The sequence below is a fragment of the Salvelinus alpinus genome, chromosome 27 (assembly GCF_045679555.1).
Source record: "Salvelinus alpinus chromosome 27, SLU_Salpinus.1, whole genome shotgun sequence".
Classification (NCBI taxonomy): domain Eukaryota; kingdom Metazoa; phylum Chordata; class Actinopteri; order Salmoniformes; family Salmonidae; genus Salvelinus; species Salvelinus alpinus.
Window position 1 is genome coordinate 10,502,376 of NC_092112.1, and position 18,861 is coordinate 10,521,236.

The window sequence follows — 18,861 nt, forward strand, 5'->3', positions numbered from 1 at the left end:
TCCTCCCCCTCCCCACATTAGATTCAGAGGGGTTAAATGTGGAAGACACATTTCAGTTGAAGGCATTCAGTTGTACAACTGACTAGGCAGCCCCCTTTCCCTCTCTGAAGGTAATCAGTGAGTATCCTTCCCCTCTCTCTCTCTATTTAGAGTATCCTTCCCCTCTCTCTCTCTCTCTCTTTAGAGTATCCTTCCCCTCTCTCTCTCTCTCTTTAGAGTATCCTTCCCCTCTCTCTCTCTCTCTCTTTAGAGTATCCTTCCCCTCTCTCTCTCTCTTTAGAGTATCCTTCCCCTCTCTCGCTCTCTCTTTAGAGTATCCTTCCCCTCTCTCTCTCTCTTTAGAGTATCCTTCCCCTCTCTCTCTCTCTTTAGAGTATCCTTCCCCTCTCTCTCTCTCTTTAGAGTATCCTTTCTCGCTCTCTCTTTAGAGTATCCTTCCTCTCTCTCTCTCTTTAGAGTATCATTCCTCTCTCTCTCTCTCTTTAGAGTATCCTTCCCCTCTCTCTCTCTCTTTAGAGTATCCTTCCCCTCTCTCTCTCTCTTTAGAGTATCCTTCCCCTCTCTCTCTCTCTCTCTCTCTCTCTCTCTCTCTCTCTCTCTCTCTCTCTCTCTCTCTCTCTCTCTCTCTCTCTCTCTCTCTCTCTCTCTCTCTCTCTCTCTCTCTCTCTCTCTCTCTTTAGAGTATCCTTCCTCTCTCTCTCTCTTTAGAGTATCCTTCCTCTCTCTCTCTCTCTCTCTCTCTTTAGAGTATCATTCCTCTCTCTCTCTCTCTCTTTAGAGTATCCTTCCCCTCTCTCTCTCTCTCTCTCTCTTTAGAGTATCCTTCCCCTCTCTCTCTCTCTCTTTAGAGTATCCTTCCTCGCTCTCTCTTTAGAGTATCCTTCCTCTCTCTCTCTCTCTCTCTTTAGAGTATCCTTCCCCTCTCTCTCTCTCTTTAGAGTATCCTTCCCCTCTCTCTCTCTCTTTAGAGTATCCTTCCCCTCTCTCTCTCTCTTTAGAGTATCCTTCCTCTCTCTCTCTTTAGAGTATCCTTCCCCTCTCTCTCTCTCTCTTTAGAGTATCCTTCCTCTCTCTCTCTCTCTTTAGAGTATCCTTCCCCTCTCTCTCTCTCTCTCTCTCCCTCTCTCTCTCTCTCTCTCTCTCTCTCTCTCTCTATCTCTCTCTCTCTCTTTCTCTCTCTCTCTCTCTCTTTGGGGTATTCTTCCTCTCTCTCTCTCTCTCTCTCTCTCTTCTCTCTCTCTCTCTCTCTCTCTCTTTAGAGTATCATTCCTCTCTCTCTCTCTCTCTTTAGAGTATCCTTCCTCTCTCTCTCTCTCTCTCTCTCTTTAGAGTATCATTCCTCTCTCTCTCTCTCTCTTTAGAGTATCCTTCTCTCTCTCTCTCTCTCTCTTAGAGTATCATTCCTCTCTCTCTCTCTTTAGAGTATCATTCCCCTCTCTCTCTCTCTCTCTCTCTTTAGAGTATCCTTCCCCTCTCTCTCTCTCTTTAGAGTATCCTTCCTCGCTCTCTCTTTAGAGTATCCTTCCTCTCTCTCTCTCTCTCTTTAGAGTATCCTTCCCCTCTCTCTCTCTCTCTTTAGAGTATCCTTCCCCTCTCTCTCTCTCTTTAGAGTATCCTTCCCCTCTCTCTCTTTTTAGAGTATCCTTCCTCTCTCTCTCTTTAGAGTATCCTTCCCCTCTCTCTCTCTCTTTAGAGTATCCTTTCTCTCTCTCTCTTTAGAGTATCCTTCCCCTCTCTCTCTCTTTAGAGTATCATTCCTCTCTCTGTGATATTTCACCCAGTAGATATGGGAGTTTATCAAAACTGGATTTGTTTTTCAAATTCTTTGTGGGTCTGTAATCTGAGGTGAAATATGTCTTTCTAATATGGTCATACATTTGGCAGGAGGTGAGGAAGTGTAGCTCAGTTTCAACCTCATTTTGTGGACAGTGTGCACATAGCCTGTCTTCTCTTGAGAGCCAGCTCTGCTTACGGCAGCCTTTCTCAATAGCAAGGCTATGCTCACCGAGTCTGTACATAGTCAAAGCTTTCCTTAATTTTGGGTCAGTCACAGTGGTCAGGTATTCTGCCAAATAGCATTCTAGATTGCTCTGTTTTTTTGTTAATTCTTTCCATGATGTTAAGTAATTATCTTTTTGTTTTCTCTTGATTTGGTCTACAGAAATTGTGCTGTGTCACTCTCTCCTCTCTCCCTATCCCTCCTCTCTCCTCTCTCCCTATCCCCCCTCTCTCGTCTCTCCCTATCCCTCCTCTCTCCTCTCTCCCTATCCATCCTCTCTCGTCTCTCCCTATCCCTCGTCTCTCCTCTCTCCCTCTCCCTCCTCTCTCCCTCTCTCCCTATCCCTCCTCTCTCCCTCTCTCTCTCTCCCTCCTCTCTCCCTCTCTCCCTATCCCTCCTCTCTCCCTCCTCTCTCCCTCTCCCTATCCCTCCTCTCTCCCTATCCCTCCTCTCTCCCTCTCTCTCTATCCCTCCTCTCTCCCTATCCCTCCTCTCTCCCTATCCCTCCTCTCTCCCTATCCCTCCTCTCTCCCTATCCCCCCTCTCTCCCTATCCCTCCTCTCTCCCTATACCTCCTCTCTCCCTCTCTCCCTATCCCTCCTCTCTCCATATCTCTATCCCTCGTCTCTCCCTATCCCTCCTCTCTCCCTCTCTCCCTATCCCTCCTCTCTCCCTCCTCTCTCCCTATCCCTCCTCTCTCCCTCTCTCCCTATCCCCCCTCTTTCCCTATCCCTCCTCTCTCCCTCCTCTCTCCCTCCTCTCTCCCTATCCCTCCTCTCTCCCCTCTCTCTCTATCCCTATCTCTATCCCTTCTCTCTCTCTATCCCTTCTCTCTCTCTATCCCTCGTCTCTCTCTATCCCTCCTCTCTCTCTATCCCTCGTCTCTCTCTAACCTTCCTTCCTCTCTCCCTATCCCTTCTCTCGCCCTATCTCTATCCCTCCTCTCTTTCTATCCCTCTCCCTCCTCTCTCCCTATCCCTCCTCCATCCCTATCCCTCCTCTCTCTCTATCCCTCCTCCATCCCTATCCCTCCTCTCTCCCTATCCCTCCTCTCTCCCTATCCCTCCTCTCTCCCTATCCCTCCTCTCTCCCTATCCCTCCTCTCTCCCTATCCCTCCTCTCTCCCTATCCCTCCTCTCTCCCTATCCCTCCTCTCTACCTATCCCTCCTCCATCCCTATCCCTCCTCTCTCTCTATCCCTCCTCCATCCCTATCCCTCCTCTCTCTCTATCCCTCCTCCATCCCTATCCCTCCTCTCTCCCTATCCCTCCTCCATCCCTATCCCTCCTCTCTCCCTATCCCTCCTCTCTCCCTATCCCCCCTCTCTCCCTATCCCTCCTCCATCCCTATCCCTCCTCTCTCTCTATCCCTCCTCCATCCCTATCCCTCCTCTCTCTCTATCCCTCCTCCATCCCTATCCCTCCTCTCTCTCTATCCCTCCTCCATCCCTATCCCTCCTCTCTCCCTATCCCTCCTCCATCCCTATCCCTCCTCTCTCCCTATCCCTCCTCCATCCCTATCCCTCCTCTCTCCCTATCCCTCGTCTCTCTCTATCCCTCCTCCATCGTCTCTCCCTATCCCTCCTCTCTCCCTATCCCTCGTCTCTCTCTATCCCTCGTCTCTCTCTATCCCTCCTCTCTACCTATCCCTCCTCTCTCTCTATCCCTCCTCTCTCTCTATCCCTCCTCCATCCCTATCCCTCCTCTCTCTCTATCCCTCCTCTCTCCCTATCCCTCCTCCATCCCTATCCCTCGTCTCTCTCTATCCCTCGTCTCTCTCTATCCCTCCTCTCTACCTATCCCTCTTCTCTCCCTATCCCTCCTCCATCCCTATCCCTCCTCTCTCTCTCGTCTCTCTCTCTGGAGGTATTTAAGAGGTTGGATCTAAAGGGCTTTATGTTTGGCCCTAAGTTGTTCCTTATTCAGGATATAGGCCAGCTGAAAGGGGTTGTCCCGCCCATATACCTCAGAGTGAGCAGAGAGAGGAATACGAGGCCATTTGGGGAGCATCTTAAACCCTATGCTAAGTGATTCCAGGCACCGCCGTCTAGCCACTGCTCCCTCCACAAAAACCCCTGTTTCTTTTATAAGTGTGTGTGCTCTCGTTTTCTCACGCTCCTTTAAAAGAGGGAGGGAGAGAAGTTGGATGTTTAAGTCTTTTCTATGTCTAGGAGAAGATGGCAAGACATGTTTATTGTGCAAGTAGTGTGTGTTTGTGTGTGTGTGTGTGTGTGTATGTTTGTGTGTTTGTGTGTATGTGTGTGTGTGTGTGTGTGTGTGTGTGTGTGTGTGTGTGTGTGTGTACTGTATGAAGCTGCCATGAATCAACATCAGTGCCTCCTGTAAACAGGTAATTTCTAACAATGTTTTAATGATCTGCTCTAACAGACCATGAAGTCCAATAACATTCAGAGAATAAAATAATACACGGCCTCGCCACCATTAACCCTCATTTAGATCTTACTCAACAGAATATAATAATAAAGTGAAAGCAGGGAAATTGAGACGTTTAATCTGCATGCAACTGGCTTTCCTCAATAACAGTGACTCAAATATAGGACTGACCTTTGATGGGTACATCAGCACCCGTCTCACCTTTACCTGTTTCCTCTTTTCCCGTCTCACCTTTACCTGTTTCCTCTTTATCCGTCTCACCTTTACCTGTTTCCTCTTTATCCGTCTCACCTTTACCTGTTTCCTCTTTATCCGTCTCACCTTTACCTGTTTCCTCTTTATCCGTCTCACCTTTACCTGTTTCCTCTTTATCCGTCTCACCTTTACCTGTTTCCTCTTTACCCGTCTCACCTTTACCTGTTTCCTCTTTATCCGTCTCACCTTTACCTGTTTCCTCTTTTCCCGTCTCACCTTTACCTGTTTCCTCTTTATCCGTCTCACCTTTACCTGTTTCCTCTTTATCCGTCTCACCTTTACCTGTTTCCTCTTTATCCGTCTCACCTTTACCTGTTTCCTCTTTATCCGTCTCACCTTTACCTGTTTCCCCTTTACCCGTCTCACCTTTACCTGTTTCCTCTTTTCCCGTCTCACCTTTACCTGTTTCCTCTTTATCCGTCTCACCTTTACCTGTTTCCTCTTTATCCGTCTCACCTTTACCTGTTTCCTCTTTACCCGTCTCACCTTTACCTGTTTCCCCTTTATCCGTCTCACCTTTACCTGTTTCCCCTTTACCTGTCTCATCTTTACCTGTTTCCTCTTTACCCGTCTCACCTTTACCTGTTTCCTCTTTTCCCGTCTCACCTTTACCTGTTTCCTCTTTATCCGTCTCACCTTTACCTGTTTCCTCTTTACCCGTCTCACCTTTACCCGTCTCACCTTTACCTGTTTCCTCGTCTCACCTTTACCTGTTTCCTCTTTATCCGTCTCACCTTTACCTGTTTCCTCTTTACCCGTCTCACCTTTACCTGTTTCCTCTTTATCCGTCTCACCTTTACCTGTTTCCCCTTTACCTGTCTCATCTTTACCTGTTTCCTCTTTATCCGTCTCATCTTTACCTGTTTCCTCTTTATCCCGTCTCACCTTTACCTGTTTCCTCTTTATCCGTCTCACCTTTACCTGTTTCCTCTTTACCCGTCTCACCTTTACCTGTTTCCTCTTTACCCGTCTCACCTTTACCTGTTTCCTCTTTATCCCGTCTCACCTTTACCTGTTTCCTCTTTATCCGTCTCATCTCTACCTGTTTCCTCTTTACCCGTCTCACCTTTACCCGTCTCACCTTTACCTGTTTCCTCTTTATCCGTCTCATCTTTACCTGTTTCCTCTTTATCCGTCTCATCTTTACCTGTTTCCTCTTTATCCGTCTCACCTTTACCTGTTTCCTCTTTACCCGTCTCACCTTTACCTGTTTCCTCTTTTCCCGTCTCACCTTTACCTGTTTCCTCTTTATCCGTCTCACCTTTACCTGTTTCCTCTTTATCCGTCTCATCTTTACCTGTTTCCTCTTTACCCGTCTTACCTTTACCCGTCTCACCTTTACCTGTTGCCTCTTTATCCATCTCATCTTACCTGTTTCCTCTTTATCCGTCTCACCTTTACCTGTTTCCTCTTTACCCGTCTCACCTTTACCTGTTTCCTCTTTATCCGTCTCACCTTTACCTGTTTCCCCTTTACCTGTCTCATCTTACCTGTTTCCTCTTTACCCGTCTCACCTTTACCTGTTTCCACTTTACTCGTCTCACCTTTACCTGTTTCCTCTTTACCCGTCTCATCTTTACCTGTTTCCTCTTTACCCTTCTCACCTTCACCTGTTTCCCCGTCTCACCTTTACCTGTTTCCCCTTTACCCGTCTCACCTTCACCTGTTTCCCCTTTACACGTCCCATCTTTACCTGTATCCCCTTTACCCGTCTCATCTTTACCTGTTTCCTCTTTACTCATCCCACCTTTACATGTTTCCCCTTTACCCTTCTCACCCTACCTGTTTCCTCTTTACCTGTCTCACCTTTACCTGTTTCCTTTTTACCCTTCTCACCTTACCTGTTTCCTCTTTACCCTTCTCACCTTACCTGTTTCCCCTTTACCCGTCTCATCTTGACCTGTTTCCCCTTTACCCTTCTCACCTTACCTGTTTCCTTTTTACCTGTCTCACCTTTACCTGTTTCCTCTTTACCTGTCTCACCTTTACCTGTTTCCTCTTTACTCGTATCACCTTTACCTGTTTCCTCTTTACTCATGTCAACTTTACCTGTTTCCTCTTTACTCATGTCAACTTTACCTGTTTCCTCTTTACTCATGTCAACTTTACCTGTTTCCCCTTTACCCGTCTCACCTTTACCTGTTTCCTCTTTACTCGTCTCACCTTTACCTGTTTCATCTTTACCCATCTCACCTATCTCATATTTACCTGTCTCACCTTTAACTGTGTCTCACCTGTGTCCACCGCAGGTATCGTACGTACCGGAGGCCCAGGTACAAGGTGGCTTATAAGATGGTGACAGAGATGGAGTGGAAGTGTTGTCATGGTTACTCCGGGGACGACTGCTATGATGGTCCAACGGGGACCGGGGACAGCCAGGTCACAGCGGGACGACCTCACGTCACACAGACCGGATACAACAATGGAGCTGGGCAGAAGGGAGGAAAGGGTAGGTTTCAACATCTCTCTCACACATCATCTCTGACACAGTTATAAATATAACATCTCTCTCTCACACATCATCTCTGACACAGTTATAAATATAACATCTCTCTCTCACACATCATCTCTGACACAGTTATAAATATAACATCTCTCTCACACATCATCTCTGACACAGTTATAAATATAACATCTCTCTCACACATAATCTCTGACACAGTTATAAATATAACATCTCTGTCACACATCATCTCTGACACAGTTATAAATATAACATCTCTCTCACACATCATCTCTGACCTAATATAGGGTAGATCACCATATTTCAATATCAAAGAACAGTCCAAGTCCATGTTGCTTGGATACGTTGAAGCTTGTAAATGTTATAGCTTTGTGGCTCAATACTTGGACAGTCACAAGAATGTATTGGTTTGGAAAACTCTTAAATCAAAGAACTCTATGGGCTGTTTTCCCAGGCACAGATTAAGCCTTGTGCTGGACTTAAAAGTGCTTTGAATGGAGATTCTTTGTCTGCGAAAAGGCTGTTAGTTCTGAATGTTGAATCTTTGTCCTGGGAAAAAGGCTGTTAGTTCTGAATGTAGAATGATAAACCTGTGTCTCCCTGCTCCAGGTGACAATGACAAGATGAGACAGATTGAGGAGACTATTCAGAGGTTGACCAAGGACCTCCATGACATGCAGTCCACCATGACGGGCATGAACCTGAGGTTCCAAGATGGAACTAGGAGGTCAGACCAACACAAACAGTAGTGTATTATGTAGGGAATAGGATTTCATTTGGGACGGAGACTAAGAGATTACCCCACATAGTTATACTGCTCACAAAGGCGAATTTAGATTAATAAATTGTTTTACTATATGTGTATAATTTATTTGGTAGAATGCTGTGCTGCTTGTTTTATCTTGTAAATTATGTGCTGGGAAGAAAACAAATCTTGATTCTTTTCTGCAAATAAACGGATACTGGTAAAACTAAGATACTGATCATAGAACGTAAATTCACTTTTGGGAACAGAAATACTATGAAATCTTATCCAGCATCAAAACCTATTTTCAATGTGCTTTATAATTTTGATTTTGGACCCCACAGGCCAGGCCTGAACGGAGACAGGACCCCTGCAGACGTAGCCAAGCCCATGAAAGAGACCATCCACAACATTCAGACCAAACTTGACCAACTGGACAATCGCACGCAGGTGCACACACACACATGCACACACACACACACACACGTGCACACACACACACACACACACACACACACACACACACACACACACACACACACACACACACACACACACACACACACACACACACACACACACACACACACACACACACGTGCGCACGCACACACACACACACATAATTTCTGTGTAAACAGCCCCCCAAAAACATCTCCTCTACTCTTCTCTCCTCTCAGGTCCACGACCAGACCCTGCTGTCAATCAACAACCACTTGGTCAACGGTGACAGAGGTTCCCGCGGCAATGAGCTAGACGGAGCTGTCACAGGCAAGATGGACGCCATGAAGGAGGAGATCCTCCGCGAGCTGGAGAGGAGGGTCAGTCTGTCGTGCTCCTCCTGCCAGAGCGGGGTGGAGGACATGAGGAAGCAGCAGAGGAGTGACCAGGAGAAGATCAGGTATGGAGGAATAAGACTACCAACAACAGAAATGTAATCTGAATTCAATTATATTAAAATTAGTATTCAGAAATGTCAATTTCATTGCCTTATGTATCAAGTTGATAAACTGTCATTTCAAGGCAATAAGTAAATATTGAATTCAGAAGAAATAATTTGTTGGGCCTAAATTTCACTCCATAATTAGTGGTCTGGAGAAGTTGCTGAGCTCTATGGAGCAGCACTATCGCCACAACATGGACGTCACCCGGAGGGAGATGGAACGTACACAGGGCTGCTGCAACAGCGTCACGGAGATGGACAGGAGGCTGACCACCGCGGAGGGGAAGTTTAACGCCACAGCACAGGGCTATGATGTCATCAAAGAGCGCCTGGACAAGGAGCTGGGTGGGGGGTCGGGTGGAGGAGGAGGAGGTGAGAAAGGAGGGAGGACGAAGGTGACGGAGGAGAAGCTGAACAGTAGACTGAGGGAGGTGGAGAGGAGGCTGAACAACACGGTGAGGAAGACAGAGCAGAAGTTCACCAACACAGGAAACAACATGAAGGACAACCTGCAGAGAGAGGTCACCACCATCCGTAACATAGTGCTCAGCCACATGGATGACCACGGCTACAGGATAGGCAAGGTAATAATACTTATTTTGTTGCAGAGCTGTGTACAGGCCTACATTAAAAACACATGTTGGATTGGGTTAAGGCCCTGCGACAGACTAGTGTCCTGTCCTGGGAGTGTACATCAAGCTGTCTCACTACAGTAACAGGAGATAGACTAGTGTCCTGTCCAGGGGGTGTACTGGTACATCAACCTGCCTCACTACAGAAACAGGAAATAGACTAGTGTCCTGTCCAGGGGGTGTACTGTACATCAAGCTGTCTCACTACAGAAACAGGAGATAGACTAGTGTCCTGTCCAGGGGGTGTACTGTACATCAAGCTGTCTCACTACAGAAACAGGAGATAAACTAGTGTCCTGTCCAGGGGGTGTACTGGTACATAAAGCTGTCTCACTACAGAAACAGGAGATAAACTAGTGTCCTGTCCAGGGGGTGTACTGTACATCAAGCTGCCTCACTACAGTAACAGGAGATAAACTAGTGTCCTGTCCAGGGGGTGTACTGGTACATCAACCTGCCTCACACTACAGAAACAGGAGATAAACTAGTGTCCTGTCCAGGGGGTGTACTGGTACATAAAGCTGTCTCACTACAGAAACAGGAGATAAACTAGTGTCCTGTCCAGGGGGTGTACTGTACATCAAGCTGCCTCACTACAGTAACAGGAGATAGACCAGTGTCCTGTCCAGGGGGTGTACTGGTACATCAAGCTGTCTCCCTACAGAAACAGGAGATAGACTAGTGTCCTGTCCAGGGGGTGTATTGGTACATCAAGCTGTCTCACTACAGTAACAGGAGATAGACCAGTGTCCTGTCCAGGGGGTGTCCTGGTACATCAAGCTGCCTCACTACAGAAACAGGAAATAGACTAGTGTCCTGTCCAGGGGGTGTATTGGTACATCAATCTGCCTCACTACAGTAACAGGAAATAGACTAGTGTCCTGTCCAGGGGGTGTACTGGTACATCAAGCTGCCTCACTACAGAAACAGGAGATAGACTAGTGTCCTGTCCAGGGGGTGTATTGGTACATCAAGCTGCCTCACTACAGTAACAGGAGATAGACTAGTGTCCTGTCCAGGGGGTGTATTGGTACATCAAGCTGCCTCACTACAGAAACAGGAGATAGACCAGTGTCCTGTCCAGGGGGTGTATTGGTACATCAAGCTGCCTCACTACAGTTACAGGAGATAGACTAGTGTCCTGTCCAGGGGGTGTACTGGTACATAAAGCTGTCTCACTACAGTTACAGGAGATAGAGTAGTGTCCTGTCCAGGGGGTGTCCTGTACATCAAGCTGCCTCACTACAGTTACAGGAGATAGACTAGTGTCCTGTCCAGGGGGTGTACTGGTACATAAAGCTGTCTCACTACAGTTACAGGAGATAGACTAGTGTCCTGTCCAGGGGGTGTCCTGTAGACTACCTACCTACTACTCCTCTATTTCTTCAAGGTGGAGCTGGACCTCACAGTCCTGACGGACACGGTTACCGACCACAGCCGACGACTGGGTCAACTAGAGAACACGACAAACTTTATCGACACCAAACTGTCGAGGACAGTGGACATGTGCTCCGAGACCTGCGGCCTCAACGGCCGTGAGACAGAAGACATGGTCAAGACCCTGGAGTGGAGAGTAGTGGCCAACAAGGAGGACATCCAGAAGTTTGATACCAGACTCAAGGACCTGTCGCTGACTGGCGACTCTATCATAGACCGAGTGTTGGATCTCAGCAACGACGTTAAGAAGATCAAAGGATTGACGGGGGAGGACGGCGAGCGCTTCAACCAGATAGTCACGGAGGTGGAGACGCTGGGGCGGAGCGTGGACGACTGCTCCCTCTGTAGCACTGTAGAACAAGACCTGCAGTCGTTCACCAACAGCACCAACAGCGCCATCTGGAGGTGCCAAGCGGAACTGACCAACCTACGCAACAGGTTTGATGATTTGGTGTGTGTGTGTGTGTGTGTGTGTGTGTGTGTGTGTACGTGTTTAACTATTCTTGTGGGGACCAGAAGTCCCTACAAGAATAGTAAACGAACAAAAAGTTGACCAGCTGGGGACATTTTGTTGGTCCCCACAAGGTCAAATGCTATTTCTAGGGGGTTTAGGGTTAAGGTTAGAATTAGTGTTAGGGTTAGAATTAAGTTAAATATTAAGGTTAGGAGCTAGGGTTAGTTGTAGGGTTAGGGTTAGGTTTAGGGTTAGGATAAAGTTTAGGTTTTTGGGTTAGGGTTAGGGTTAAGGTTAGGGTTAGGGTAAGAGTACGGGTTAGGATTAGGGTTAGGTTTAGGGGTTAGGGAAAATAGGATTTTGAATGGGACTGAATTGTATGTCCCCACAAGGTTAGCTGTACAAGACTGTGTGTGTGTGTGTGTGTGTATTTATTGAATAGCAAAGTAAAATGCATAGTGTCTTTCACCACAGTAACAGCCGCCATCTTGCTCTCAACAGGTTTGACTCTGAGGACTCCTCTTGTTCCCAGCTATGCTCCAACCTGCAGGTAAATGACATCAATGAAAAGTCATTTTTCTGACTACATGTTAATGTTTACTAATCTGTAGTTGTATCTGTCATGTGTGAATATATAGCTGTATATGTTTGTTATCTAAAAGGAGGAAGTGGGGAGGCTGAAGGAGGAAGTGGAGGAGTGTACAGGGAAGTGTAAGACCGGCCTGACGGACCTAAAGAAAAACCTGGACGGACATACGACGCTCCACGGACGGTTGGGAACGGACCTGAAATCCATCCAGGGGGAACTATCCAAGTTCACCATCAGGTAAATCTTCCCTGCGTCCCAAATGGCACTATTATTCCCTATGTAGTGCACTACTTTTGGGCTCTATGAGCTATAAAGTAGTACACTATAAAGGAAGTAGGGTCCCATTTTGGATGCATCCCCTCTGTAAAACAGACAAGATGATCTGATTTGTTATTAGATGTTATATCATTAGTATAACCCACCACTGGTTTACAGGTTTACTACCCTGAATGACTCTGTGAAGGGGCTAGGTCATACGGTGCAGAGGCATGGCAACACCATCACAGACCTGGGCTCTACCAAGGATAACATCATGTCTGAGGTTAGATCTACTTTTTATTGTCTGTTTTTAACAGGAAGTGTACTGCGTTTGCATTGTTTGCAGACAGACAATTCCCAACTGGGCACAAACTGTTAGAATCAACGTTGTTTCAACGTAATATGTCAAAGTATTGTGATGTGGAATCTACATAATCAACTGTTATATAGATGCTGACATTTCAACCACAGGATTAGGCCATCATGGAAACCAATTTTCAACTATAGGCTGGGCAGCACCTCCTACTGGAGAGTTGATGTATCTACAGCACCTCCTACTGGAGAGTTGATGTATCTACAGCACCTCCTACTGGAGAGTTGATGTATCTACAGCACCTCCTACTGGAGAGTTGATGTATCTACAGCACCTCCTACTGGAGAGTTGATGTACCTACAGCACCTCCTACTGGAGAGTTGATGTATCTACAGCACCTCCTACTGGAGAGTTGATGTATCTACAGCACCTCCTACTGGAGAGTTGATGTATCTACAGCACCTCCTACTGGAGAGTTGATGTATCTACAGCACCTCCTACTGGAGAGTTGATGTACCTACAGCACCTCCTACTGGAGAGTTGATGTACCTACAGCACCTCCTACTGGAGAGTTGATGTATCTACAGCACCTCCTACTGGAGAGTTGATCTCTCTACAGCACCTCCTACTGGAGAGTTGATGTATCTACAGCACCTCCTACTGGAGAGTTGATGTACCTACAGCACCTCCTACTGGAGAGTTGATGTACCTACAGCACCTCCTACTGGAGAGTTGATCTACCTACAGCACCTCCTACTGGAGAGTTGATGTACCTACAGCTGATCTTTGGTCTCCCTTCCAGGGTTTTAACCAAGCCCTGCTTAACATATTTCTCCCTGACTGCTACCAATGTGCTATCGTGTAAATGATTATTGAGAGATCTCTTAACAGCTAAATAGATTTAGAGTTGCTATTGAAGTCATTCCAAAGGATAGGTTTAAGTGGTTTAAGTGGCAGTGGTGACCAACCAGTCGATCCCCTGAAATGTCTGGAAAAAACCCTTAAAGCCGTGCGTTCCTTTTCTTTGTGCTGTTGGTGATGCTGTATGTGCATTTGATTCAGCCGGGAAGACAAAGTGTTCCCATTTTGAACCATTTAATATGTCTGAAGGTACAAGTCTGCAGACCCAGAGAGCAAATCAAGTGCAGCTATAGGCGTACCGTTGGCCAATCAGATGGATCAGATCACCGTGTCTGCACAGTTTCCTCAAGCCATAAACTATCAAAAGAAGCCTTGAACGCACAGCAAAATCAATACTGTGATTTAAAAACCTTTTAAAGCCATGACTAGAGAGTGACTCAACTAGAGAGTGACTCAACTAGAGAGAGACTCAACTAGAGAGAGACTCAACGTAAAATGTAGCTGGTTGTAGCTTGCATGTTGAAGATAGCGTGCAAAGGGTCGCAGGTCTGTGGAGATTTTCACAATTGCTGTAATAATCTGAGCAGAATCTCAAACAGCATTGATCCCTTTGCACCATGTACTTTTAATGTAATCTCAACCAGGGGCGTCATTCACCCCAAAACACGCACAAAGTATGTGCGGATGGCTGGGGGGTGGTCTGGGTCTTATAATTCAAACACCTGAAAATAGTGGTTTCTAGAGCCATAATCGTTATGCTTATTTCTAGCTAAAATCTATGTCTATTTTTCTGCGTAGCTAAGCATACCTCTTAGGTTGTCTGGATCCTCCTGTCTAGTGGTTATTTTGCATTGGAGTAGGATTCTATTGCATTGACTCAGGCCAGTAGGTGCGCCGTAACCAATCAGAGCTGCAGTCGGCCTATATGCAAATAGCCATGGCTATATATATGGATCTGTGCCATTCACTTTGAACTGGACTGTGTTTACAGCATGAGCGGTAGTGAGTATATGCGCTTGTTTTGAGATCAAAGCGAGAGCTGCATGTAGCCACCTGTGCACATTTTGTTTATAGGTATTTTCTAGTTAATAATGTGGGATTGGTTGCTTCCTACAAAACGTGTACATTTCTAGCCATTTTTCAAAAGCAAGTCAGGTAAGAGCATTTCTTTTGTCCTGTTTGTCCACAGCACAAGGTGCACGTGTGTAATGATCATGCTGTTTAATCAGCTTCTCGATATGCCACACCTGTCGGGTGGATAGATTATCTTGGCAAAAGAGAAATGCTCACTAACTGGGATGTAAACAAATTTGTGCACAAAATTGGAGAGAAATAAGCTTTTTGTTAGAATGGAACATTTCTGGGATCTTTTATTACAGCTCATGAAACATGGGACAAAATATTTACATGATTATTAACCCTGCCCATTCGGACCACCACCAGCTATTGCATTCATACAGCTGTGGAAATAGCATAAATATTTCTGACACACGCGGGGACCTATAGTGCTACTGCCAGCGCTTAGATTTCGCCTTGAGTTAGGTTTGTTAGACTAGAGCCCTTAGATTGACCACTACGTTAGGTTAGTTAAAATAGAGCCCTTAGATTGACCACTACATTAGGTTTGTTAAAATAGAGCCCTTAGATTGACCACTACATTAGGTTTGTTAAAATAGAGCCCTTAGATTGACCACTACGTTAGGTTAGTTAAAATAGAGCCCTTAGATTGACCACTACGTTAGGTTAGTTAAAATAGAGCCCTTAGATTGACCACTACGTTAGGTTAGTTAAAATAGAGCCCTTAGATTGACCACTACGTTAGGTTAGTTAAAATAGAGCCCTTAGATTGACCACTACGTTAGGTTAGTTAAAATAGAGCCCTTAGATGACAACAAAACCATTGGAATTTGGTCGTGCTTTTTAGATGGTTGAAAGCATAGTGATAACACATTGGGAATTCAACAAACTTCTGGCTGTCTCTTTGAGTGGGTGAATAAAAGTTGAAATCTCATTCATCAACGTCTCAACCAAATATTACCCAGATGTCCTGAAATGAGGCGGCGTGACCAGTGAGTTGCGTCAGAGATACAGTCGTGACATACAGCTCATAGATTTAGTAGATCCACATGTCCATCACCAGGTACAGTGCATTCAGAAAGTATTCAGACACCTTCCCGTGTTACACATTTTGTTACGTTACAGCCTTATTCTAAAATATATATATTTTTAAATCCTCAATCTACACACTATACCCCATAAAAACAAAGCAAAAACAGGTTTTTATACATTTTTAGAACTGTATTAAATATATTTTTTAAAAGAGACCTTATATTCAGACCCTTTGCTTTGAGACTCGAAATTGAGCTCAGGTGCACTCTGGAGTGCAACCTGTGGTAAGTTCAATTGATTGGACATGATTTGGAAAAGCACACACATGTCTATATAAAGGTCCCACAGTTGACAGTGCATGTCAGAGCAAAAACCAAGCCATGAGGTCGAAGGAATTGTCCGTAGAGCTCTGAGACAGGATTGTGTCGAAGCACAGATCTGGAGAAGGGTACCAAAAAATGTCTGCAGCATTGAAGGTCCCCAAGAACAGTGTTACAGTTCATATAAGGAAATCAGTCAATTGAAATAAATTCATTAGGCCCTAATCTATGGATTTCATATGACTGGGCAGGGGTACGGCCATGGGTGGGCCTGGGAGGGCATAGGCCCACCCACTGGGGAGCCAGGCCCAGCCAATCAGAAGGCTTGGGCTAGCTGCCCGGCCAAACTGAGCAATCGGGGGAGAACGGCCTTGGTCAGGGAGGTGACCAAGAACCCGATGGTCACCTGACAGACCTCCAGAGTTCCTCTGTGGAGATGGGAGAACCTTCCAGAAGGACTACTATCTCTGCAGCACTCCACCAATCAGGCCTTTATGGTAGACTGGCCAGACTGAAGCCACTCCTCAGTAAAAGCCGCATGATAGCCCGCTTGGAGTTTGCCAAAAGGCACATAAAGGACTCAGAGCATGAGAAACCAAGATTGAACACTTTGGCCTGAATGCCAAGCGTCACGTCTGGAAGAAACCTGGCACCATCCCTACGGTGAAGCATGGTGGTGGCAGCATCATGCTGTGGGGATATTTTTCAGCAGCAGGGACTGGGAGACTAGTCAGGATCGAGGGAAAGATGTACAGAGCAAAGTACAGAGAGATCCTTGATGAAAACCTGCTCCAGAGTACTCAAGACCTCAGACTGGGGCAAAGGTTCACCTTCCAACAGGACAACAACCCTAAGCCCTAGCCAAGACAATGCAGGAGTGGCTTCTGGACAAGTCTCTGAATGTCCTTGAGTGGCCCAGCCAGAGCACAGACTTGAACCCGCTCAAACGTCTCTGCTGAGACCTGAAAACAGCTGTGCAGCGACGCTCCCCATCCAACCTGATAGAGCTTGAGAGGATCCGCAGAGAAGAATGGGAGAAACTCCCCAAATACAGGTTTGCCAAGCTTGTAGCGCCATACCCAGGAAGACTTGAGGCTGTAATCGCTGCCAAAGGTGTTTCAACAAAGTACTGATTAAAGGGTCTGAATACTTATGTAAATGTCATATTTACGTTTTTTTTGTTGCAAAAAAATAAAAAATAAACTATTTTGGCTTTGTCATTATGTGGTATTGTGTGTAGATTGACAATTTCATCCATTTTATTTTAAGGCTGTAACGTAACAAAATGTGGGGGAAAAAGGTCAAGGGGTCTGAATACTTTCCGAATGCACTGTTCATGGTTCCTGTATACTACAAATCCGTTTTATATTGCAGTTATATTTCACAGTTCTGTATTGCACGCTCCATAATGAGTCACTGTCAACCTCTCCTTCCGCAAGTTGGACCATGTGCAGACAGAGCTGGACGAGCACGTCAAGGACACCAGGGGGCGCTTCACTGACCTGGGTGGTGAGATAAAGACCATCACCAGTAAATACGTGACGGAGATTGGGGAGTGTCGGCGGTCCGGGGATGGGCTGGACAAGAGGCTGTCCAAGATGGAGGAGGTCTGTGGCCGGCTGGATGGTGTCTCCAACAGCCTGGCCAAGATCAAGGTAGTGAATCTCTTTTTAAAAGGAGCTTTTTTTAATCTGTTTTTTTTATTAACATTTTGCTTTTTTTATTTTCCATTTGTGTTTTGTCCTTGGAGTTCTTGAAAGGCTGATGTTGAGTATAATTATTTTTTATTATTATCAAGGAGGGGCTGAACAGACACGTGTCAGGGTTGTGGAACTGTGTCAACACGCTCAACTCTACGGTCATCTTCCACGACAAGTCCATCGACAACATCCAGCACGTCCAGCTTCCAGACGTTCACTCTGACATCAACAGGCTCAACACCTCTGTCCTCAACGTCCTCGAGGACTTCCACAGCTTTAAACAACAGGACTTTGTCGGTGAGTGGAGAAAAAGTGAAGTGAAGGGAGAGTGCAATGTTCAAAACTAAAATGGGCCAAATCACCTTTTTGGTAACCAAGTCATTGAGTTGATTGTTGCTGAAATTAAATGTTCTAAAGGTCCAAGGTCCAAGGTCAAAGGTCCAAGCCACATGAGATGAGAGATGATATTACATTATACTTTATTAATCCACACGGGGAAATTATTTTGTCATCATACCGCAGTCATAGTAAGACAGGACTTTGTCGGTGAGTGTACTAAAGGGAAGGGAAGTGCAATGTGCCAAATTGTTGGGTGAAATGACCTTTTAGTAACTTCAAAGTCATTGAGTTGATGACAATTTTCTCCTCAGGGACAATAAAGTGCATCCTAAATCCTATTTCAGTTGATTTGGACTTTAAGAGTGAAGCTAAGTGCACGTCTTAAGATACACTACATGATCAAAGGTATGTGGACATGTGCTCGCCAAACATCTCATTCCAAAATCATGGGCATTAATATGGAGTTGGTCTTCCCCTTTGCTGCTATAACAGCCTCCACTCTTCTGGGAAGGTTTTCCACTAGATGTTGGAACATTCCTGTGGGGACTTGCTTCCATTCAGCCACAAGAGCATTAGTGAGGTTGGCACTGATGTTGGGCGATTAGGCCTGGCTCGCAGTCTGCGTTACAATTCATCCCATATGGTGTTTGTTGGGGTTGAGGTCAGGGCTCCGTGCAGGCCAGTCAAATTCATCCACACCGATCTCAACAAACCATTTTTGTATGGACCTCGCTTTGTACACGGGGGGCATTATCATGCTGAAACAAGGAAAGGGCCTTCCCCAACTGTAGCCACAAAGTTGGAAGCACATAATCTTCTAGAATGTCATTGCTGTAGCATTAAGATTTCCCTTCACTGGAACTAAGGGGCCCGAACCATGTAAAACGGCCCCAGACCATTATTCCTCCTCCACCAAACTTTATAGTTGGCACTATGCATTCTGGCAGGTAGCGTTCTCCTGGCATCTGCCAAACCTAGATTAATCCGTCAGACTGCAAGATGGTAAAGCATGATTCATCACTCCCGAGAATGCGTTTCCACTGCTCCAGA

The 18,861-nt window shown here is 45.9% G+C and overlaps 1 protein-coding gene across 2 annotated transcripts in view; it reads left to right on the top strand.

Annotated features, from left to right (window-relative positions):
* Positions 1–18,861, top strand: part of LOC139555953 (EMILIN-1-A-like) — a 68,856-nt gene that overhangs the window by 41,549 nt on the left and 8,446 nt on the right. For both annotated transcript variants that reach the window (XM_071369364.1, XM_071369366.1), the window contains 11 exons: positions 6,897–7,096; positions 7,721–7,838; positions 8,201–8,306; positions 8,537–8,757; positions 8,945–9,383; positions 10,822–11,306; positions 11,824–11,872; positions 11,985–12,148; positions 12,347–12,452; positions 17,212–17,427; positions 17,571–17,769. In XM_071369364.1, coding sequence (XP_071225465.1) covers positions 6,897–7,096; positions 7,721–7,838; positions 8,201–8,306; positions 8,537–8,757; positions 8,945–9,383; positions 10,822–11,306; positions 11,824–11,872; positions 11,985–12,148; positions 12,347–12,452; positions 17,212–17,427; positions 17,571–17,769 — 2,303 coding nt within the window. The remainder of the gene's footprint in view (positions 1–6,896; positions 7,097–7,720; positions 7,839–8,200; positions 8,307–8,536; positions 8,758–8,944; positions 9,384–10,821; positions 11,307–11,823; positions 11,873–11,984; positions 12,149–12,346; positions 12,453–17,211; positions 17,428–17,570; positions 17,770–18,861) is intronic.